Source organism: Streptopelia decaocto (assembly GCF_964273445.1).
Source record: "Streptopelia decaocto genome assembly, chromosome: 1".
NCBI lineage: Eukaryota > Metazoa > Chordata > Aves > Columbiformes > Columbidae > Streptopelia > Streptopelia decaocto.
The window spans coordinates 2119873-2143080 of record NC_138663.1 but is presented as its reverse complement, the minus strand read 5'-3'; the positions used below and the strand labels follow the sequence as shown (position 1 = coordinate 2143080).

Genomic DNA, 23208 nt, shown 5'->3' with positions numbered 1-23208 from the left:
CAGCAGCAACCAGCAGAACCCAGGAGCAAGGCTGACTGTCTGAAAGACGATTCTCATGGATGAAAGCAAAGCTCTGTTCTCACCCAGGCTTCTCTGAAGCAGTGGGGTTATTTCAGATGGTTCCTGGACCCGTAGCAAAGCTGGTGGTGCAGGAAGGACCAACCAAGATGATCTGAGGCTGGAACAGCTCTGCTGGGAGGACAGGCTGAGAGAGTTGGGGTGTTCAGCTGGAGAACAGAAACTCTGGGGAGACCTTAGTGCAGCCTTTCAGTGCTTAAAAGAAGCCCATAAGAAAGATGGGGACAGACTTTTGAGCAGGGCCTGTTGCAATAGGACAAGGGGTGATGGTTTTAAACTAAAGGAGGGAGATTCAGGCCAGACATGAGGAAGAATTTGTTGGCCCTGAGGGTGGTGAGAGCCTGGCCCAGGTTGGCCAGAGAGGTGGTCGATGAACCATCCCTGGAGACATCCCAGGCCAGGCTGGACGGGGCTCTGAGCAACCTGAGCTGGTGAAGATGTCCCTGCTCATGGCAGGGGGGGCACTGGGGGAGCTTCGAGGGTCCCTTCAACCCAAACTATTCAATGATTTTATAAAAGGAAACACACAGGAAAGGGGAGGTGGCCCAAAATACTCCACAGGGTTCGCAAACTGGTCTGGTGGGTTTGGGTTTGTTTGTGCTGGGTTCATGCCCTGATTTGACATTCGGATTAAAGGGTGAAGAAAGTCAAATAATAGCCAGAACCTGACATAAAAATTAAGTAGAATGAGTAACCCAGGCAGAGTCAGGCAAGGAGTTTCACTTAATAACACCCGTGATTCAGCCTCTTTCATTCCCTACAATCCCCAAACTCTTCACAAACCTGCAGGTCCTTCGGCTGCCATCAAAACAGCAAAGGTACCCAGTCCCCATAAAATAAGTGTGAACTGGGATCTCCTTTTTTTTTTAACCCATACCTGAGAGAAGTCAACCCTACGTGGCCAGAGGGCACGTGACACAGGTGAGATACATAAAGCTTCCAGTAGATAAGGTCCTCTTAGAGAAACATAGAATCGTTTGGGTTGGGAAAGACCTTTAAGATCATCAGGTCCAACTGTGAACCCACCCCTGGCACTGCCCCATGTCCTTGAGAACCTCATCTCCGCGTCTGTCCAACCCTCCAGGGATGGTGACTCCAGCACTGCCCTGGGCAGCCTGTTCCAATGCCCCACAGCCCTTTGGGGAAGAAATTGTTCCCCACATCCAACCTCAACCTCCCCTGGCGCAACTTGAGGCCGTTTCCTCTGCTCCTGGCGCTTGTTCCTGGGGAGCAGAGCCCGACCCCCCCTGGCTCCAAGCTCCTTTCAGGCAGTTCAGAGATCAGAAGGTCTCCCCTCAGCTCCTGTTCTCCAGCTGAACCCCCCAGGTCCCTCAGCCGCTCCCATCACACTTGTGCTCCAGCCCCTCACCAGCTCCGTTCCCTTCTCTCAACTCACTCCAGCACCCCAAGGGCTTTCGTGAGCCCTCACATGATCTGAGTGCCCCTGGTGCCACCATTTTGTGTGCCGAGATGATCCCACCACCCCTGGGGCCACCATCTTGAGCCCTGAGGTGATTCTGGTGCCCCTGGGGCCGCCATTTTGAGCCCTGAGCTGAGGGGCCCAAAACTGCCCCCAGGATTGGCGGCTTGGCCTCCCCAGGTCCCAGCACAGGGACGGTCACTGCCCTGGGCCTGCTGGCCACACCAGTGCTGGTCCCAGCCAGGATGCTGGTGGCCTCTTGGCCACCTGGGCACACGCTGGCTCATGTTCAGCCGCTGGCACCAACACCCCCAGGTCCTTTTCCAGCCGCTCTTCCCCAGCCTGCAGCGTCCATGGGGCTGTTGTGACCCAAGTGCAGAGCCCAGCGCTTGGCCTTGTTGAACTTCAGACAACTGGCTTCTTGAGACCTTCTTATACAAGAAACAAAATACAACCAGTGCAAAAATAAGCAGGGGGATTTCACGGGGGGCAGCCACAACTGCCTTTCCCAACCCATACCTGTGATGTGATGGTGGAATGAGTGGGCACAGCTTAATTAGATACAGAACAACATGTCCACGGCCTCTGGGATGGCTGCAGTGATTCCCAGATATCCAGACTATATCTGCAGCAAGGACGATGCCACTGCTTGTGTAGTAACTGCTCACTGCCACAAAAAATCACAGTTTGAGATACTAAGAGAAGCCAAAACATCGCATGGGTTTAATTTGGCATCTACTTTGCCTTTACTCCGAGCTGTAAAACACTTCACAACCAGCTGAGAAATCCCTGCAGGATTAAAAGAACCGAAGGCTGGACGGGCTGGATGAAAGATTGAAAATAATCTCAAATTTCACTTGTAGTCTAGAAACCCACAAACACACAAATAAACACCCGTCACATCATCAACAGGCATGACATGATCTGGGCACTTGCCCTGGTACCACAACACACTGGTGAACGACTCGGGTGTCGGTTTGTAGCTTGTTGGCTCTCCAAGGACTTTCCTAGAACATTTTTCCCTCCAGACACAGATGTTACATGTGGATATCTTAAGAAAGTGGCTACTGAACAATTCTGAATATTGCCACCACATCAGAGGTGCTTTAGCTGTCTTGGTAAGTCCTATGTGGATGCACACATCGATCAGCACGACCTCTTAAAAGAGATTAAAAAATAAAATAACCAAACTTTAAGACCTACCAGAGAGGTGACCTAAAAGAGAAGGGGAAAAAAATAAAGATGATGTCAACAGGAACTTGTAATTTTATTCTCGGTTATTCAAGATGTCATTTGTTTTTACACTGGAAACTTCTTTAGCACTTCATTATTCCACCAGTTTAAGCAATGTTAAAACAAGAAACCTAACAAGGGATTGGAATTTGCACCAAGAGGGAAGGTTTTCACCCCAGATTACCAAAAGGTGCACTTTCCTAATACGTATTGATCTCTAAGGACATCCATGTCGGGCAGAGGAAGCTTTTCTTGTGAGACACAATACAAAACCTTTATCCGATCAATCACAGGGATGAATCCCACAATAAACACCTCTAGGGCTTCCCTGAGCTTCTTAGCAATTTCACCTTTTCGATACTTTAAACACAAAAATCAGAATTATAAAGAGACAATCTCCCAAAGAGCAGCATCTCGACAATTCTTCTGTCCTGTCCTATATGACACAGCACAGCAAACAAACAAACAAACAAACAATAAAGGGGTGTGAGGGGGAACAAACAAACAAGTGATTCGCTGGTCACTATTAAAGTGCATTCAGCTCCGCCTCAGCTCTTTAACCCTGTTTTATTTTATTTTCATTTTATTTTATTATTTTCCCTGTCCTCGCTGAGGCTGAGCCCCATTGTGCTGGCTGGGGAGCAGGAGGTCTTGCAGGCGACAGATAAGTGGTCATTTGCTCTCAAGCATTAATTCACAGCATGAAGAACGTTGAGAGCCCTGAATTAGCTCCGTGCCGCGTTAGATAGCGGATTTTTTAATCTTTGCTGTCATTCATAGGAGGAATTTGCTCACATCACAGTGATAAGACTCTCCATGGGGACATCAGGGAGCTCCATCCCCTCGGTACCACGTATCCCGTAGGTTACTGCACTCAGACAACACGTAATGTCTCATCTGGAAGGCAGATGACAACTTTGGCTCTGCTCATACAAATGTCACCCTGAAGGGTGAAGTCGCCGATGGACAAAGCTGCAGTCGCGCCTGCTGAAGCCAAAGGATTCGAGCACACGGCTCAGGGCTGGATTCCACTGCCAATCTCTGAAGAGGCTCCAGCGCTGAGTGAGAAACTCAAAACAGGGTAAAAAAGGAAAATAAAAGTCTCAAAACCCAAGGCAGAGCCTTTCACGGGTGGGTAGACACCTCTGGGACCCGCACGGCTACACGAGGGACGTGGCCTCAACGGACTTCGGGCGTCACCAGGCAGCAGCTCGGCCACTTATTGCACATAAAACCAACCGAGTGTGGCCACAGCAGCTCAGAGCAAGCGGAGAAATATTGTTTGGGACCAGCCACCTTGGACGTGCACAGAGACCCGCTTAGGCTTGAAAACTAGACGTGGTGACATCCTAGAGGAACATTACAGTAAGAGCTGGGTCACCTTCAGCGAGAAAAAGCCACCTCTGACCTGGTAGCAGTTTGTCCTCGCTGCTGGTGTTGAGCCAAAGCCTGTTGACGCTCATGGCAAGTCAATAACCGGTTACAGTGCCTCTAATTAGTCCTGGGCTTGCTGGGGACTTAATTTGCCTCCAGCTAGAGCATGCAGGTCTCTCAAGCCTCGTCCCTTGGCATTAAGCTGTCGTCACTTGAGCTATTAATGCTGAGGTGGGATCCAGGGCTCCCACCGCAGAAACACAGATGTCTGGATCCGAGGGCATCACCTCTAAATCCCTTTGCAGCCAGCAGAGACAGGCGCTCCCCAGGAATATTGTGTCATCCCAGCGCGGGCATCTAAAACAGGACAGATGAATCACGCTCCAGGAGTATTTATTTCCCTTCACTGACTGCGAAGGGAGCCTGGCGAGATCGTACGGGGATGCCTTTAGGCTAGAGACAGATAAAATTAGGCGAGATTAATCCCTCTCAAAGAGCGTTACAGCCTCAAACATAGTGACAGTCTAACAGATCACCCCAGGAGAGGTTACAACTTCAAGCCAGTGCTATTGAGTCTGCCAACGACGAAGAGGAAGGGCTGTGCAGTGCTGCCTCGTGAATACTATTTACACCAGTTCACTTAAATTAAAAGGAGTTTCTTGGGGGGGAGGTAGAAGAGAAAGAGACAGACAATTCATACTGCAGGAGCTAAAGATACCGTCCTTCCTGGCCAACTTTGCCCTTGTCAGTTGTAGGACAGGTACTGGATTAATCGCGGAGGAATATTTAGCTTGGCAATCTTCTCCAGCGCTCGCTGCCCGGCGGCTTTCCTCACCGTAACTCTGCAGAGCTGCGACAAACTCAGAGGCGTTTCTAAAAGGAGAAAAGAGGATCCAAAGTTAGAGCTGCGGCTCAGCAGATGGCTGATCTTCCCGCAGAGCACGGACCTCCCAGAAGGGTGACGCCTGGCGTCGTCCCCGCTGTGAACGCAAACCTGGCTCTGCTGGCGAGTGTTTAACCTCCCACAGCAGCCCAGGGACGGGCTTTGGTACCAGCACTGGTGTGGCCAGCAGGCCCAGGGCAGTGACCGTCCCTGTGCTGGGACCTGGGGAGGACAAAACGCCAATCCTGGGGGCAGTTTTGGGCCCCTCGCACCAAGAAAGGCCTTGAGGTCCTGGAGCGAGTTGAGAGAAGGGAATGGAGCTGGTGAGGGGCTGGAGCACAAGTGTGATGGGAGCGGCTGAGGGACCTGGGGGGTTCAGCTGGAGAACAGGAGCTGAGGGGAGACCTTCTGATCTCTGAACTGCCTGAAAGGAGCTTGGAGCCAGGGGGGTCGGGCTCTGCTCCCCAGGAACAAGCGCCAGGAGCAGAGGAAACGGCCTCAAGTTGCACCAGGGGAGGTTGAGGTTGGATGTTGGGAACAATTTTTTCTCCAAAGGGCTGTGGGGCATTGGAACAGGCTGCCCAGGGCAGTGCTGGAGTCACCATCCCTGGAGGGTTGGACAGACGCGGAGATGAGGTTCTCAGGGACATGGGGTAGTGCCAGGGGTGGGTTAATGGTTGGATTCCATGATCTTAAAGGTCTCTTCCAACCAAAATGATTCTGTGGTCTTGAAAGGTCCTTCCAACCCAAACCATTCTATGATTCTCTGATTTTTAGGATCACCCAGTGCAGCAGCAGTTTGCAAATGCCCAGAAGGGTTTGTGAATTACTGCTCTGAGGTCCTTTACGGGTAACCAAGACAAAGGTTGATTTAAAGCCATCCTCAAACCTCAGTCAAATGTCTCCTCCAAAATCAGACAGCCAGCACAGCTAAAGTTTAATGCGTTCCCTTCCCCAAATGAAATGAGTTTTCAATCGGGCAATTTCTTTGACCTGATTTAACACATTAAAGCATAAACGCTGATGCTGACACATGAGAAGGACCTGAATTCAGGGAGGACACGATTTGGACCATCTTACCACTGTAACTCAACCACAATTAAGCAGAGCAATAGCCCACAGCCAGCTGGCGTACATGTGCCACCAAGAACTCTGCACCTTTACAGGAAGATGATCAGGATATAAAAATCAAAGCGGATCAAGAACCATGACGTGGTGCAACGGAGTCAGCAGTCAGCAAATCTCTGGGGCAGGGGATCGTGTCTCACTTACTTTCATAGTACTCAAAGCACTTTGCTGTGGGACTGCTGCTCCAGGTGTAATCCGATGGCTTCTTCCCTCGGTTGTCCCTTGCGTAAATGTTTCCTCCAAATTCAATCAGCATCTCCACCAGATCCACGTTTTTCACTTTGGCCGCGTGGTGGAGGGCTGTCTCGTGAAGTTTCGCAGCGTTCACGTTTGCCCCTGAGGCCAGAAAGAGAAAACCAAACCTGTTCATAAAAGCCTCACTTGACCCAAACGTAATGAGTTTGACCAGGGGAAAATAATTGCTGTTCAAACACGCACAAGCAGCTGGAACAAGATCCAAACAAAACAGCACAAACAGGAAACCAAACTGCTGAACAAGTTCTCAGTGCTGGCAGCGCGTGAGTTTTCGTCTCTGGTTTTGTGTTTTCCTTGCAGAGAAAGGATTTTAGTCCATGGTATTGAGTAAATGAGCCGCTGAGTGTGAAACTCAGGATTGCTTCCTGAATCTGTGCAGTCCAAAGCAAAGAGCCATTCCCAGTCATCTCAATGGAACATTCCCACTCAAGACAGACAGTGACAACTTTGCTAATTATTTTAACAGAAATACCCCAGACCCGTGAAATGTTGCAGCTCAGACAATACTGCAGGATCAAGGGGTTTTTTGCTAAGTCTGGCTTTTATAAGCTAACAGCAAAAGGTCCTTTCAATCCCCCCCCAAAGTCCTTGCATTTTATTAATAGTTTACTAATATCAATGGGCTTTTTCAGCAGAGGTGAGCTGAACTTCACTGAATTCAAACAATGGACTTTTAGATACGTGTAGCCACACTAAACTGTCCTTATAATTAATGAGGAGAAACAGGAATTTCTGGGGAATCAATTAACGGGTGTCCAAGACAGGGAACCAGAGAGGCTGGAAACAAACTAGCTCAGATGTGTAATTTTTATATCATTAATGCTCAGTGAAATAAATCTCCTCCTCGTAAGTCCATGCAAGGAGAAGAACTCCAACTCCAAATTCCTCAAAAGGTAGCAGCAAGAAAATTGGGATGTGAAACCTGGAGCGCAGAACTTTGACTCGAACATCCAGCAAATTCATCTGGGCATAACACTAACCAGACGTCCCTGAGGAATGAGGTGATTTCACCGCTGGTTTTCTGTACAATGTCAAACTCAAACATCTCTCCCTCGCACCCATCCAAAACCATATGATGGTGCTACCAAAGCTGAACGTGTGTCCAGCAGTCGATGCCGCTTTTGGGAAGAAGCTGAAACTTTGTTCCAGAGGGGAGAAGTGGTTTGGATTTTATTAAGAATCATAGAATCATTTTGGTTGGAAAAGATGGTCAAGATCATCAAGTCCAACCGTTACCTACCCCTGGCACTGCGCCATGTCCTTGAGAACCTCATCTCTGTCTGTTCAACTGACTCCAGCACTGCCCTGGGCAGCCTGTTCCAATGCCCAACAGCGCTTTGGGGAAGAAATTGTTCCCCAGATCCAACCTAAACCTCCCCTGGCACAACTTGAGGCCGTTTCTTTGTGTCCCTGTCTCCCCTCAGCTCCTGTTCTCCAGCTGAACCCCCCCGGTCCCTCAGCCGCTCCCATCACACTTGTGCTCCAGCCCCTCACCAGCTCCGTTCCCTTCTCTCAACTCGCTCCAGCACCTCAAGGCCTTTCTTGGCGTGAGGGGCCCAAAACTGCCCCTAGTATTCAAGGTTTGGCCCCCCCAGGTCCCAGCACAGGGATGATCACCGCCCTGGGCCTGCTGGCCACACCAGTGCTGGTACAAAGAGAACAGGAACGTCACTGGGAACATCACAAACTGGATATTGACAGGCATAGGCTGAAAAAGTGCTCAAACATTAAGCTTTGCTCAGATAAAGGCCAAACCTTTCACCTTTGTCACCTATATTGTACCATGAATGAATAAATGAATAAGCCCTTTGACAAGAACGCTGCTGCGGAGCAGTGAGGGGAAACGCTGCTCACAGAGACCATCTCCTGCCCACCCAGCAGCAAACCCCGCGGCTCCGTACCTGCCTTGAGCAGCAACTTCACACAGTCCAGGTGCTCCCGGGCACAGGCCACGTGCAGGGGTGTCCCGAAATGGCAGTCGTGAGCCTCCAGGTTTGCGCCGACGTCGATGAGGAGCTGCACGCACTCTGAGCTACCTTTAGAAAGAGAAGAAGTGCGTCAAAAGAAAGAATCCAGGTCAAACGAGAGCATATGGCATGCTAAGATCAGCTTCACAAGCAGCCTGCTTAATATTTTGGGCGAGAGCTGCTGGAAGGCAGGAGGGCTCTGCAGAGGGATCTGGATAGACTGGAAAAATGGGCTGATTCCAATGGGATGAAGTTCAACAAGGCCAAGTGCCGGGTGCTGCACTTTGGCCACAACAACCCCCTGCAGCGCTCCAGGCTGGCACAGAGTGGCTGGAGAGCAGCCAGGCAGAAAGGGACCTGGGGGACTAATGGACAGGAAGCTCAACATGAGCCACCAGTGTGCCCAGGTGGCCAAGAAGGCCAATGGTGTCCTGTCCTGTATCCAAACCAGCGTGGTCAGCAGGACAAGGGCAGTGACCCTTCCCCTGTGCTCTGCACTGGGGAGGCCACACCTGGAGTATTGTGGTCAGTTCTGGGCCCCTCAGCTCAGGAAAGAGATTGAAGTGCTGGAGCGGGTCCAGAGAAGAGGAACACGACTGGTGAAGGGACTTGAAAATAAGACCTATGGGGAGAGGCTGAGGGAGCTGGGCTTGTTTAGTCTGGAGAAGAGGAGGCTTAGAGCTGAGCTCAGCACTCTCTAGAACTACCTGAAGGGCAGTTCTAGCCAGGTGGGGATTGGGCTCTTCTCCCAGGCATCAGCAATAGGACAAGGGGCCATGGGCTTAAACTGTGCCAGGGGAAATTTAGGCTGGACATTAGAAAGCAATTCTGTGCAGAGAGTGGTCAGGCATTGGAATGGCTGCCCAGGGAGGTGCTGGACTCACCGGCCCTGGAGGTTTTTAAACTGAGGTTGGACATGGCACTTAGTGCCATGATCTAGTCAATGGACTGGAGTTGGACCAAGGGTTGGACTCGATGATCTCTGAGGTCTTTTCCAACCCAGTCGATTTTGTGATTCTGTGAAATACAAATGCTTCTGAGCCAACATAATACACTGTAGGACCAAGAACGAGAGCAGGACACAAGAAACAGTGTCACATCTGCACGGCACAGAGCTAGAGCTAACAGGTCTTGCAAGGAGTCAGGTCAAACAAACCTGAATTTAAGGGTTTGCACTGAATTATCTGTTGTTCATGGAGCTGCTTGTATTGCTGATCCTGCCCTGGGTGGATTAGATCACCTTCAAGCCCACTCCAGCTTTACTTTTTCTGATGTTAATAATGTGACTTAACAGAAAGCGGGCAGTCATCAGTGGGCCTTGGGAAAAAGGCTTAACAAGGAAAAACTAACCAAGAGCTCACATGTAATTACTTGTTTGACAAAAATTCCATCTTCCACAGCTTTCACAGTCAAAGGGAAACTGTCCAGGACAGCATAAAACAAAATGAGCAAAGGGGAGGAGAGAAGAGGTATCACATCTTACAGAGAGGAAACTGAGGCACAAAACGATTCAGAGATTTGGTCACGATCATGTAACGGGGACATCGCCGCGCTCACATCCCGGCTTTCCTGCTGGTGCAGCCATGCAAGCGTAAGTTCAGGGGAGGAATTAACACTCAGATAACCCCCTGTTGCTTCCCCCCGCTCTGCTGCTGTCACAGTCACCTTGACTCTTGCTCCTACTCCGTAACCCAGATCCAGACGTCCAGGACAGGCTTGAGCAGACAATGAGGGAGCAGAAAGGAGCTGGCACGTGCCAGCTGGAACATTATTTTGGCTCCCGTGGTTTTCTCTTACACCCTGGAAAGGCCCCTCCAGCTGGAAAAGGTTGAGAGAGGGACAAGGAGCAACATGGGCATCAATGCTGCCCAACTGTCCCTGTCACTTCCTTCCCACCTGACGCCTTCATCCAGCAGCTCAGAACAACTGGCAGGGCTGGGACACAACCACCCAATTAAACTGATCTCATGTCTTAATCAGAACAATTTACCCCTTCTCAACTCAGAGAAAAGGGATGCAAACTCCCCTCCGCTCGCAAAAACTACTGGTTTGGCCCAAGGTTTTCTACCAGAGCATCAAGATGCTGGTGCCTTATCTCCCTGACATCTTATCCCGTGGCCGTCACATGAGGTAAAAGCACCCAGCACAAGGAACGTCTTTATTCAGCTGACACCACAGAGCTTTGCGTTCTGCGTTCAGAGGGAGCTGTGCCCACACCAGGCTCAACTATTCACAAGCTGTAAGGTCCAGATGAGCAACAACAGCTTACGGCCAATTTGAGATACTTGGCAGCTGTCTTCATTGTTGTTTTGTTTTGTGGGTTTTTCTGTTGTTTTTTTGGTGGGTTGGTTGATGAGTTTTGGGGTTTTTTTGTCTGGTTTGGTTTTTTTTGTTTTGTTTGTGCTTTTTTTTTTTTGGTTGGCTGGTTTTTTGTTTGTTTGTTGGTTTGTTTCCAAGCTGCAAATAACCATATAAAGACAAGAACCAGTGTCCTGGTTTTGTTGAAAACAAGTTTCTCTTTCAGTGAATTCTGCCTGTCAGCTAAAGCCTTCATATTAACTGCATTTTCCTGGAGAACCAGACACATGTTTTGGTAAACCTAGCAATGGAATGCAAACTTATTGACAAGCACGGATGGACATCTCGCGAGAGGGGCGACGAGAAACAAGTGACCAAGAAACTGACCAACTGTGTATAACATCCCATCCACGTGAATACTTCATAAAAAAGTGGGAGATCACGAGGACCTCGTCCCTTTTCCCTTTGCTTTTTCCCTTCTGCCTTTGCTTTTTCCCTTCTGCTTATGGCCGACATTAGGAGAGGACCTTGCTGGTCGTCCCTGCGAACTGAGGCCAGTGACAGACTGAATCCAGCTCCGGTTGACTGCAGAGTCCAGTCCAGGACTTCGGGTGCCTGTTCTGCAGTTGCTGAGACTTTCAAGATTGGTTTTGTATATTTTGTATTATTTTCTCTATTCTTATTAGTAGCATTAGTAAAACATTGTTAATTTTTCCAACTCTCCCTCCGGATCGCCTGTGCTGAGTGGGAAGGGGGAGAGGGAGGGGCAAAAAGGGGGAAGTGGGGGGGGAGAGGGGTTAACAATACATCTGCCAGGGTTTTATTGTCACCCTGCAATCTTAACCCTCGACAACCAGGCGGGCTCACCATTCATGCAGGCCTCGTGGAGAGGAGACGCCGTGTAAAGCGGAGGGTTCACCTTGGCGCCGTGGGACAGCAGCACTTTGACGCACTCGATGCTCCCCGAGGCGCAGGCGTCGCAGAGCGGGGTGCTGCCATCAATATTCCTGGCATCCACCTTCAAGGGAGAACAAAAACATTCGGTACCCGCAGGCTGCTGCGTGGCCGTGCCCTCTAATGTATTTCTTTTAACTCTAGAAGTAGTTTGGACTCAGGAAAGAGTTGGTTGCTATGATCAGCAATGTGGCTTGCGCTGTTTTCATCACTCTCAGGCAGAGATGTATGTTAATGGCACAAGTTCAAGCTGTTCTTTCCATCATTATGGTTTTTTCTCTCTCTGAAAACGACATGTCCCCCGCTCCCCTTCTGGCCCCTCGATTCAACCCATCTAGATTTAGAATCTTAAGTCATCTAAATCAGATTTCTAGTCACCCCAGGCTCTGTTGATAGTGAGGAGAGAGACCCTCTGAAGAGTCCTGCTGACCGTCCAGAAAGCCCATGGTGACGAAGAAGAACCTAGAGCTAGATGGGGAGCATCCAGATCCCAGAAATAACTTCAGACATCATAGAGTCATAGAATCATTTTGGTTGGAAAAGACCTTTAAGATCGTTGAGTCTAACCATTAACCCAACACTGCAAAGTCCACCTCTAAACCATAGAATCATTTTGGTTGGAAGAGACCCTCAAGATCATTGAGTCCAACCATAACCTAACTCTAGCAATAAATCATGTCCCTGAGAACCTTGTTTATGAGACTTTTCAACCCCTCCAGGGATGGTGATTCCAGCACTGCCCTGGGCAGCCTGTTCCAATGCCCCACAGCCCTTTGGGGAAGAAATTGTTCCCCACATCCAACCTCAACCTCCCCTGGCACAACTTGAGGCCGTTTCCTCTGCTCCTGGCGCTTGTTCCTGGGGAGCAGAGCCCGACCCCCCTGGCTCCAAGCTCCTTTCAGGCAGTTCAGAGATCAGAAGGTCTCCCCTCAGCTCCTGTTCTCCAGCTGAACCCCCCAGGTCCCTCAGCCGCTCCCATCACATTGTGCTCCAGCCCCTCACCAGCTCCGTTCCCTTCTCTCCACTCGCTCCAGCACCTCAAGGCCTTTCTTGGTGTGAGGGGCCCAGAACTGCCCCCAGGATTGGCGGTTTGGCCCCCCCAGGTCCCAGCACAGGGACGGTCACTGCCCTGGGCCTGCTGGCCACACCAGTGCTGGTCCCAGCCAGGATGCTGGTGGCCTCTTGGCCACCTGGGCACACGCCGGTTGGATCAGACCCGAACACGCACCTGGGCCCCTGCAGCCAGCAGGAGCTTGACACACTGCGTCTGCCCCCGCAGACTCGCCTCGTGCAACGGGGTGATAGAGTCGTAGGTGACGGCATTGACGCAGGCTCCGCTCTCTATCAGCTGCTGCAGCTGCAGGATTTCCCCCCGCCGGGCTGCTTCATGAACTGGTGTTCGATCTGCCCAGAAGCCTAGAGAGGAGAGAATAAATAAAAAATGAATAAAACCATACACGTGGAGCAAATGGGTCTCTGTGCTGGAGAAAAGCAGACGGGGAAGATGGGCCAGAAGAGAGAGCTGGGAATGAGGAGCTTATTCCTCAGCAAGCCTGTGATTTTATATTATAAAATTTAAAATTTTAACCATCCCCCCCTTCACATTTAGGGGTTCCCTGTTGACCGCTGCCCTCACACAGACTGTTCTTTACAGTTTCTGAAATGCTTCATGGGACTTGCTCGAAACTTTATCCAAATACAAACCCCAGCAGCGTTTGTTAGGTCCAGATTCATCCCAGCGAGCTCTTAACTATTTAGCCTTAGGAGCAACATTCTCTATCTAAAACCACTGGAAACAGGACACCTTCATAAAGCAACTCAGCCCAACTGGAAAATATCTTCCCAAAAAGTCAACGGAGCTTTGCCAATTAAGTTTCCAGCTTTGATGCCTTCACTGAGCGTCGATACCTACATGGGGCAAGTCTGGGCTTCACTTGCCAGCACTAGTGGACAATGTCACCTTCTTTCAGGTTGTTTCATTGTAAAGGAAGCGAGGAGTGAAGAACAGCCCCGTGCATTTCCACACAACCTTCAGCAGGATAAATGCATCCTCTCTGTGAAAACACAAGCCTTGGTGCCCTGTGAAAGCAGGGTTTATAGGAGCTGTGTGGTACTGTATGCATATAAGTCAATACTAAAATCCACTGGTAAAACAGACTTTGCAGCTACAGTTCCTCCCCTTTGAATAAATCTCTGTAAGAACCCTGTTGCATGGCAGGCACTTACATCTGTGGAGTAGGAGAAAAAGGATGATTTGCCTTCTTTTTTTTTTAAATAAATACTTTGTAATGTATTCCATCTGGAATACTGACCATCCCTTTCTCCATCCCTAAACGCAGCATTTTATCTACCAGCACAAACCAGTAAATGCCAACACAAGCCAGTGGTTATGAAGAACGGAGCAGACCTGAAGAATAACATGAGGCTGAGGTTTATGGTGGACTGAAACCATCCCCTGAAGGGGAATCACTTTTTATTTGCTTGTTAATCCTCATTCCCTTTGCCAATATCCCTGCGTAGGATGTTTTTCCTTCACTGGAGCTTCTCATGGTTTATGTCAGGAGAAGCAAGAAGTCCAGATGAGGATGGAGCTCACCAAGCAGCATCAATTTGTCACCAACAGGACTGAGAAGAAGAACAAGTTCCAGCAGCATTTCATTAAGGCCTTATTATGTAGCCCAAAATAAACCCCAAACCTGCCAACTGCACACTCCTCAAATTTCATCTCTCCTACTGCACAAATCCTTACGTGGCAGGTGCATGTGAAAGACAGTATCATCAGTTCCTGTGGATGGGGGTCCCACATCCACATCCAGCCGGCTGTACCCAGGTGATGGAGCAGTAGGGAAGAGCACGGCAAGGGCTGGACATCCTAAATCCACGGCACAGCCTCAGTCAAGAGTTACTCTCTGCCTCACCAGCTGCAGCACAACGAGGGGAAAACAAACAGTTCCTGATGCAATTTGAGAGCATCCCTACCAGTGGAACCTGCCACGCAGCACAGAATTGTCCTCGCAATGGTCTTTGCTGAGGTCCGTCCCACGGTCTTTACTGCTGACCATCCACAGGGCAGACGGCCAGGCTTGTCACAGAATCACAGAAGGTTTGGGTTGAAGGGACCTTCAAAGGTCACCCAGTTCCCCCCCTGCCATGCGCAGGGACATCTTCACCAGCTCAGGGTGCTCAGAGCCCCGTCCAGCCTGGCCTGGGATGTCTCCAGGGATGGTTCAGCCACCACCTCTCTGGCCAACCTGGCCCAGGCTCTCACCACCCTCAGGGCCAACAATTTCTTCCTCATGTCTGGCCTGAACCTCCCTCCTCTAGTTTAAAACCATCAGCCCTTGTCCTATCACAACAGGCCCTGCTCAAAAGTCTGTCCCATTTTTCTTATGGGCCCTTTTTAAGCACTGAAAGGCCGCACTAAGGTCTCCCTGGAGCTTCTGTTCTCCAGCTGAACATCCCAGCTCTCTCACCTGTCCCCAGCAGAGCTGTTCCAGCCTCGGGTCATTCCTGTGGCTCCTCTGGCCCCTCTCCAGCAGGTCCATGTGTGTCCTGTGCTGAGGACCCAGAGCTGGACCAGCACTGCGGGGGGTCTCACCAGCCTGCTGTGCCCCATCCCACGCACAGGATTCCTCAGCAGGTGCCCAAGCAGCTCTGTCCCCTCCAGCCACGCACGGGGAACCCATTGAGAGGCAGCATTTGGGCCCTTTGGGGTGTTGCATGGCTCCAACCCACCATCTCCCTCCAAGGAAGGAGCCATCCCCCCTCCTCCAGCTCCCCAAAACAGCCTCTTCAGATCACACACGCACATTAGTTCATGAAGGAACAATGATAATTCTCCATAGAATCACAGAACAGTTTGTGCTGAAGACCAGTTTGCGTTGAAGACCATCTAGTTCAACACCTTCCACCAGACCAGGCTGCTCAAAGCCCTGTCCAAGCTGGTCTTGAACACTTCCAGGCTTGGGGCATCCACAGCTTCTCCAGGCAGCCTGTCCCAGTGTCTCACCACCCTCACAGTGAAGAATTTCTTCCTAATATTTAATCTAAATCTCTCCTCTCTCAGTTTAAAGCCGTCACCACTTGTCCCACAACACAGGCCCTTGTGAAAAGTCCCTCTCCAGCCTCCTTGTAGCTCCCCTTTAGGTACTGAAAAGCCGCAATAAAGTCTCTCCAGATAAAAATACATGAAACACTTCACGAATTTGTGTGTCATCCCTGCGCGGGGGCCACGCTGATCTGCTCCGATGCTTCCCCATGCCCAGAAGCAGGAGCATCCTCACCCTCCTCTTATCCCTTCCCTTTGGAGGGGCCACTCGCCCTCTAAACCATCATTTCCAGCCCCAAAACCATCATTTCCACCCCCAAAATCATCCTCCCACCCCCAAACCCCGTCGCTAACACCCGCCCTCGTCTCTCCCTTGCAGACCAACCCCATCCCCCGTGCCCATGAACCCCCCGATCGCTCCGGGCCCCCCACGCACTGATCTCGCCCCGCAGGGAGGCGCCGCCGCCGGGGTTCGCCATGGCCCGGGCCCGCCGGGGGCCGCCCGCTCCGGCCTCTCCTCCTCCGGCCTCCTCCGCCCCGCTCCGCCTCCGGGATCCCGGGCCCGGCTCCGGCCGAGGTGGCCGCCGGGAGTTGTAGTGCCCGGGCGGGGCGGGGAGGCGGGGAACTGGGGACACTGGTGGCGGGGAACTGGGGCCACTGGTGTGAGGGTACTGGGGACACTGGTGTGAGGGTACTGGGAGCACTGGTGTGGGGGTGCTGGAGCCACTGGTGTGGGGGTACTGGGGGCAGTGGTGTGGGGGTACTGCGGGCGCGGTTGGGGGGTTACTGGGGGAACTGGTGTGAGGGTACTGGGAGCACTGGTGTGAGGGTACTGGGGGCAGTGGTGTGAGGGTACTGGGAGCACTGGTGTGGGGGTACTGGGAGCACTGGTGTGGGGGTACTGGGGGCAGTGGTGTGGGGGTACTGGGAGCACTGGTGTGGGGGTGCTGGAGGCACTGGTGTGGGGGTACTGGGGGCAGTGGTGTGGGGGTACTGCGGGCGCGGTTGGGGGGTTACTGGGGGAACTGGTGTGAGGATACTGGGGGCACTGGTGTGAGGGTACTGGGAGCACTGGTGTGGGGGTGCTGGGGTCAGCAGTGTGGGGGTACTGGGAGCACTGGTGGGGGGTACTGGGAGCACTGGTGGGGGGTACTGGGAGCACTGGTGTGGGGGTACTGGGGGCAGTGGTGTGGGGGTACTGGGAGCACTGGTGTGGGGGTGCTGGAGGCACTGGTGTGGGGGTACTGGGAGCACTGGTGTGGGGGTACTGGGAGCACTGGTGTGGGGGTACTGGGGGCAGTGGTGTGGGGGTACTGGGAGCACTGGTGTGGGGGTGCTGGAGGCACTGGTGTGGGGGTACTGGGGGCAGTGGTGTGGGGGTACTGGGGGCAGTGGTGTGGGGGTACTGGGAGCACTGGTGTGGGGGTGCTGGAGGCACTGGTGTGGGGGTACTGGGGGCAGTGGTGTGGGGGTACTGCGGGCGCGGTTGGGGGGTTACTGGGGGAACTGGTGTGAGGATACTGGGGGCACTGGTGTGAGGGTACTGGGGGCAGTGGTGTGAGGGTACTGGGAGCACTGGTGTGGGGGTACTGGGAGCACTGGTGTGGGGGTGCTGGAGGCACTGGTGTGGGGGTGCTGGAGGCACTGGTGTGGGGGTACTGGGAGCACTGGTGTGGGGGTGCTGGAGGCACTGGTGTGGGGGTACTGGGGGCACTGGTGTGAGGGTACTGGGAGCACTGGTGTGGGGGTACTGGGGGCAGTGGTGTGGGGGTACTGGGAGCACTGGTGTGGGGGTGCTGGAGGCACTGGTGTGGGGGTGCTGGAGGCACTGGTGTGGGGGTACTGGGGGCACTGGTGTGAGGGTACTGGGAGCACTGGTGTGGGGGTACTGGGAGCACTGGTGTGGGGGTACTGGGGGCAGTGGTGTGGGGGTACTGGGAGCACTGGTGTGGGGGTGCTGGAGGCACTGGTGTGGGGGTACTGGGAGCACTGGTGTGGGGGTGCTGGAGGCACTGGTGTGGGGGTGCTGGAGGCACTGGTGTGGGGGTACTGGGAGCACTGGTGTGGGGGTGCTGGAGGCACTGTTGTGGGGGTACTGGGAGCACTGGTGTGGGGGTGCTGGAGGCACTGGTGTGGGGGTACTGGGAGCACTGGTGTGGGGGTACTGGGAGCATTGGTGTAGGGGTGCTGGGGGCAGCAGTGTGGGGGTGCTGGGGGCAGCGGTGTGGGGGTGTTGGGAGCACTGGTAGGGGGTACTGGCAGTAGTGGTGTGGGGGTACTGGGAGCATTGGTGTAGGGGTACTGTGGGCACGGTTTGGGGGTTACTGGGGGAAGTGGTGTGAGGGTACTGGGAGCACTGGTGTGGGGGTGCTGGGGATACTTATGTGAGGGGGTACTGGGGGCACTGGTGGGGGGGTATTGGGGGCACTGGTGGGTGAGTACTCAGGGTACTGGTGGGGGGGTACTGGGGGAACTGGTGTGGGTGCTGGGAGCACGGGGGCACTGGTGGGTGAGTACTCAGGGTACTGGTGGGGGGGTACTGGGGGAACTGGTGTGGGTGCTGGGAGCACTGGTTGTAAGAGTACTGGGGCACTGGTGTGGGGGTGCTGGGGCCACTGGTGTAAGGGTACTGGGAACACAATGTGAGAGTTCTGGGGCTACTGGTGTGGGGGTACTGGGAGCACTGGTGCGGGGGTGCTGGGGCTACTGGTGTAGGGGTACTGGGGACACTGGTGGGTGGGTACTCAGGGTACCGGTGGGGGGCAATGGGGGCACTGGTGTGGGGGTGCTGGGAGCACTGGTGTGAGGGTACTGGGGGCACTTGTGCAAGGGGGTACTGGGGGTACTGGTGTGGGAGTGCTGAAGTCACTTGTGTGGGGGTACTGAGGGCACTTGTGTGAGGGGGTACTGGGAGCACTGGTGTGGGGGTACTGGCAGCACTGGTGGGTGGGTGCTGGGGGAACTGGTGTGACGATACTGGGAGCAATGGTGTGAGGGTACTGGGGGAACTGGTGTGAGGGTATTGGGAGCACTGGTGTGCTTCCCCAGCTCCATCCCCTTCTCTCAACTCACTCCAGCACCTCAAGGTTTTCTTGAGCCCTCAGGTGATTTGAGCAACCCTACTGCCACCATTTTGTGCACCGAGGTGATCCCGTCACCCCTGGTGCCGCCATTTTGTGCACCGAGGTGATCCCGCCACCCCTGGGGCCGCTATTTTGTGCACCGAGGTGATCCCACCACCCCTGGTGCCACCATTTTGTGCACCGAGGTGATCCTGTCACCCCTGGTGCCGCCATTTTGTGCACCGAGGTGATCCCGCCACCCCTGAGGCCGCCATTTTGTGCACTGAGGTGAAGGGCCCAATACTGCCCCCAGGATTCGTGGTTTGGCCTCCCCAGGTCCCAGCACAGGGACGGTCACTGCCCTGGGCCTGCTGGCCACACCAGTGCTGGCACCAGCCAGGATGCTGGTGGCCTCTTGGCCACCTGGGCACACTGTTTTATATTATTGATGATATCACCCCTGGGAAATAACACGTCATACATACAACATGGAGCAGCGAGCTGGGCCTCCTGGCCTCTCCATAAGGACTGGCATTTCTCAGTTATTTATTATAGTTGAGTTCTCTAGTTTTGCTGGGTTATCGTGTCGACAGCTGCTCTGCAAAATTCACAAGTAGGTGAGACAGAGGAAACAGAACCACAGAATGGTGAAGTGGCTTACCAACGATTACAAAAGGAAATTCAGGCTGAAATTACAGCCTGGATCACTTGATTCCCTCTTGATTCACCCAGGAAAGTGTGACCCTTCTCTAGCACTTCATAGAATCACAGACTCATAAAATAGTGTCTCAGGTCTCCGGTCCCCATCACATCAGCTCACCTGCCACAGGGACACGACTCCTCGGCTCCAGAGCCCTACGCAGCAATTATATCTCATCAACAACTTGTTAATCAGTTACTCAGGGTCATGGAGCGGGAGAGAAGCCACAGCAACCAAAGTGCAGGAGTCAAACTTGAGCGTATCACACTCAGAGTATGAACATAAATGTCAGTGATGGCCCTAAAGTCTTCCACATTCTCCTCTGTTTCTCCCATCTTATCACCCAGGGCAGAAATCAAAGAGCCAGGTAATACACAGACTTCACCTTCCACCTGCCCCCCCTCCTCCGTCTCCGAATTACTGTTGTTTGCATTAGAGATGTATGAGAAAAAACCCTCAGTTTGTGCATTTATCTGCCATTCATTCCTGGATTTTCTTCCCCTGTGTGCCAGGTTCCCCCTCCCAACACTCGTGTAGTCACAGCCAGAAATACAAACCCTTTGCTGTCCTAATTCCCAACAGATTATTCAGGTAGCTGATACTTCTGAGGACTTCATAAGAGGTCACGGTGCCTGAATATTTGTTTTGCCGTACTCAAATTGAAACTAGACCTGTGGGTCGGCATCTGTGTGGGCGAGGAGTTAAATCTGGGTGCCGGTTTGAGAAACGCAACTTGAACCTGCGCTTTCCGAACCCTCAGAAAGGTGCCGCACGCTCAAAAAAATAACGCCTTGAATTTGCTCGCGGAGCCAAGAATTTGTCAACAGCAGCCATGCTATGGTGTTATTAACCTTTTCTCATTTACATCCAGGTCTTGAAAGAGGAGGAGAGTTATCAGCTTTCTTGTATGTCCTACTTTTATTACACTCCCCGTCTTGCAGCCTTCCCCTGATGTTCCTCCCGAATCACTTGAGTAAGGAGATGTAAGGAATGGATTAAAACCAGAAAAGAATAAAAGAATCCCCCTTACCTAAAACAGTCTCTGCAGGAGGAGAGATTAGCTGGTAGGTCTGTGGCTGGTAGGTCTGTGGCATTTCTTGCGGGTATGTGCTGGATAAGCAATTCACAGCAAAATCCTGCTCTGACATGTGTTGTGCTTACTGAAGTGCTGACCTTTAATTTGCCAGCAGAAGCTGGAAAATTCCTTAGAGCTGCAGGTGGCCCCTAATACTTTCCTCTAAAAATCTTCTCCTGCCCTGTAAAGTCTTTTAAGGCTTCTAGAGTGACTTGGACATAAACACTCTACAATGATCTGCCTAGGAGCTGAAGCAATCCAGACTCCAACTTCCTTCAGATAAGGGAGTTACTCTTCCCATTACAAGCAACAATTCCATGGCGTATGTGGCCTGAGTGAATTCCCATCTGAAGAAGCAGCCAACAATAAAACCGGTCCAAGACCTGAGACAAGATCTCTGAGATGGAGTCGTTCTTGCTTTGCTCATTGAGATTGTAGCTGGTGAGAAGCTGAACGGCATTCAGGTTAACCCCACCAGCCAGCAGGAGATGAGGGACAATGTGGAGAAAGTCTGACAGTTTGTGGCATCAAAAAAGAGGGAGGGTTAAGATTGTGGGGTGACAATAAAACCCTGGCAGATGTATTGTTAACCCCCTCTTCCCCCCCCCACTTCCCCCGTTTTGCCCCTCCCTCTCCCCCCTTCCCACTCAGCACAGGCGATCGGGAGGGAAAGAAGGACAGAGAGAAGAGAGTTGGAAAAATTAAAGATGTTTTACTAATGCTACTAATAAGAATAGAGAAAATAATACAAAATATACAAAACCAATCTTGAAAGTCTCAGCAACTGCAGAGCCGGCAACCAAAGTCCTGGACTGGACTCTGCAGCCAACCGGAGCTGGATTCAGTCTCTCACTAGGCCTCAGTTCGCAGGGACGACCAGCCAGATCCTCTCCTAAGGTCGTCCATAAGGAAAAAAGGGACGAGATCCTCGTGGTCTCCCACTTTTTTATGAAGTATTCACGTGAATGGAATGTTATACACAGTTGGTCAGTTTCTTAGTCACTTGTTTCTCGTCGCCCCTCTCGCGAGATGTCCATCCATGCTTATCAATAAGTTTGCATTCCATTGCTATGTTTACCAAAACATGTGTCTGGTTCTCCAGGAAGATGCAGTTAGTATGAAGGCTTTAGCTGACAGGCAAAATTCACTGAAAGAGAAACTTGTTTTTTAACAAAACCAGGACAGCACGCATCAGACATCAGCAAAAGATATTGTTGATGGGAACTTGAAATCTATCATGAGGTTGATCCTGGACTTAGCTGTTCATTTCAAACCGGGCTCTGGGAGACCAGTGAACCACAGCCCCGCTGGCATGGTGGCCAAGAGCTTGTCAGCATCGTCCGCCAGCCACAGTATCACAGTATCACAGTATGTTTGGGATTGGAAGGGACCTCAAAAGATCATCCAGTCCAATCCCCCTGCTGGAGCAGGAACGCCCAGGTGAGGTCGCACAGGAACATGTCCAGGCGGGTTTTGAATGTCTGCAGAGAAGGAGACTCCACAACCCCCCTGGGCAGCCTGTTCCAGTGTCTGTCACCCTCACTGAGAAGAAGTTTTTTCTCAAATTTAAGTGGAACCTCTTGTGTTCCAGCTTGATCCCATTACCCCTTGTCCTATCATTGTTTGCTACCGAGAAGAGCCTGGCTCCATCCTCATGGCACTCACCCTTTATATATTTATAAGCATTAATAAGGTCACCCCTCAGTCTCCTCTTCTCCAAACTAAAGAGCCCCAGCTCCCTCAGCCTTTCTTCATAAGGGAGATGCTCCACTCCCTTAATCATCTTCGTTGCCCTGCGCTGGACCCTCTCCAGCAGTTCCCTGTCCTTCTGGAACTGAGGGGCCCAGAACTGGACACAATATTCCAGATGTGGCCTCACCAGGGCGGAGTAGAGGGGAAGAAGAACCTCTCTCGATCTACTGACCACCCCCACTCTAATACACCCCAGGATGCCATTGGCCTTCCTGGCCACAAGGGCCCAGTGCTGGCTCATGGTCATCCTGTTGTCCACCAGGACCCCCAGGCCCCTTTCCCCTACACTGCTCTCTAATATGTAATTTCCCAACCTATACTGGAACCTGGGGTTGTTCCTGCCCAGATGCAGGACTCTACACTTTCCCTTGTTAAATTTCATCAGGTTATTCCCCGCACAACTCTCCAGCCTGGGCTGGATTAGAAGGGGGTGGTCAGTAGGTCAGAGATGCTGGAGGGAGTGGAGCATCTCCCGTGTGAGGAAAGGCTGAGGGAGCTGGGGCTCTGGAGCTGGACAAGAGGACACTGAGGGGTGACCTTATTAATGTTTACAGATATCTAAAGGGGGAGTGTCAGGAGGATGGAGCCAGGCTCTTCTCGGTGACAACCAATGACAGGACAAGGGGCAATGGGTACAAACTGGAACACAAAAGCTTCCACCTAAATTTGAGAAGAAACTTCTTCCAGGTGAGGTTGGCAGAGCCTGGCCCAGGCTGCCCAGGGGGGTTGTGGAGTCTCCTTCTCTGCAGACATTCCAACCCGCCTGGACACCTTCCTGTGTAACCTCAGCTGGGTGTTCCTGCTCCATGGGGGGATTGCACTGGATGAGCTTTCCAGGGCCCTTCCAACCCCTGACATTCTGGGATTCTGGGATTCTGTGAGTGTTATGACCAACCAGCCTCATACAGGCCAATATCAGCTCAATTGCAAATGCTCCCTGTGTTTAATTACTACAGGGCTGATTACTGCAAGAGAAGACAA

The 23208-nt window shown here is 52.1% G+C and overlaps 1 protein-coding gene across 1 annotated transcript; it reads right to left on the bottom strand.

Annotated features, from left to right (window-relative positions):
- Positions 1-2442: 2442 nt before the first annotated feature.
- Positions 2443-16194, bottom strand: ASB13 (ankyrin repeat and SOCS box containing 13). Its single transcript, XM_082061222.1, has 6 exons — positions 16075-16194; positions 12819-13006; positions 11504-11654; positions 8273-8407; positions 6261-6452; positions 2443-4978 (listed from the first exon to the last, which is right to left on the bottom strand). The coding sequence occupies exons 1-6, from the start codon at positions 16115-16117 to the stop codon at positions 4851-4853; spliced, it is 837 nt and encodes a 278-aa protein (XP_081917348.1). The 5' UTR covers positions 16118-16194; the 3' UTR covers positions 2443-4850.
- Between the last annotated feature and the right edge of the window lie 7014 nt (positions 16195-23208).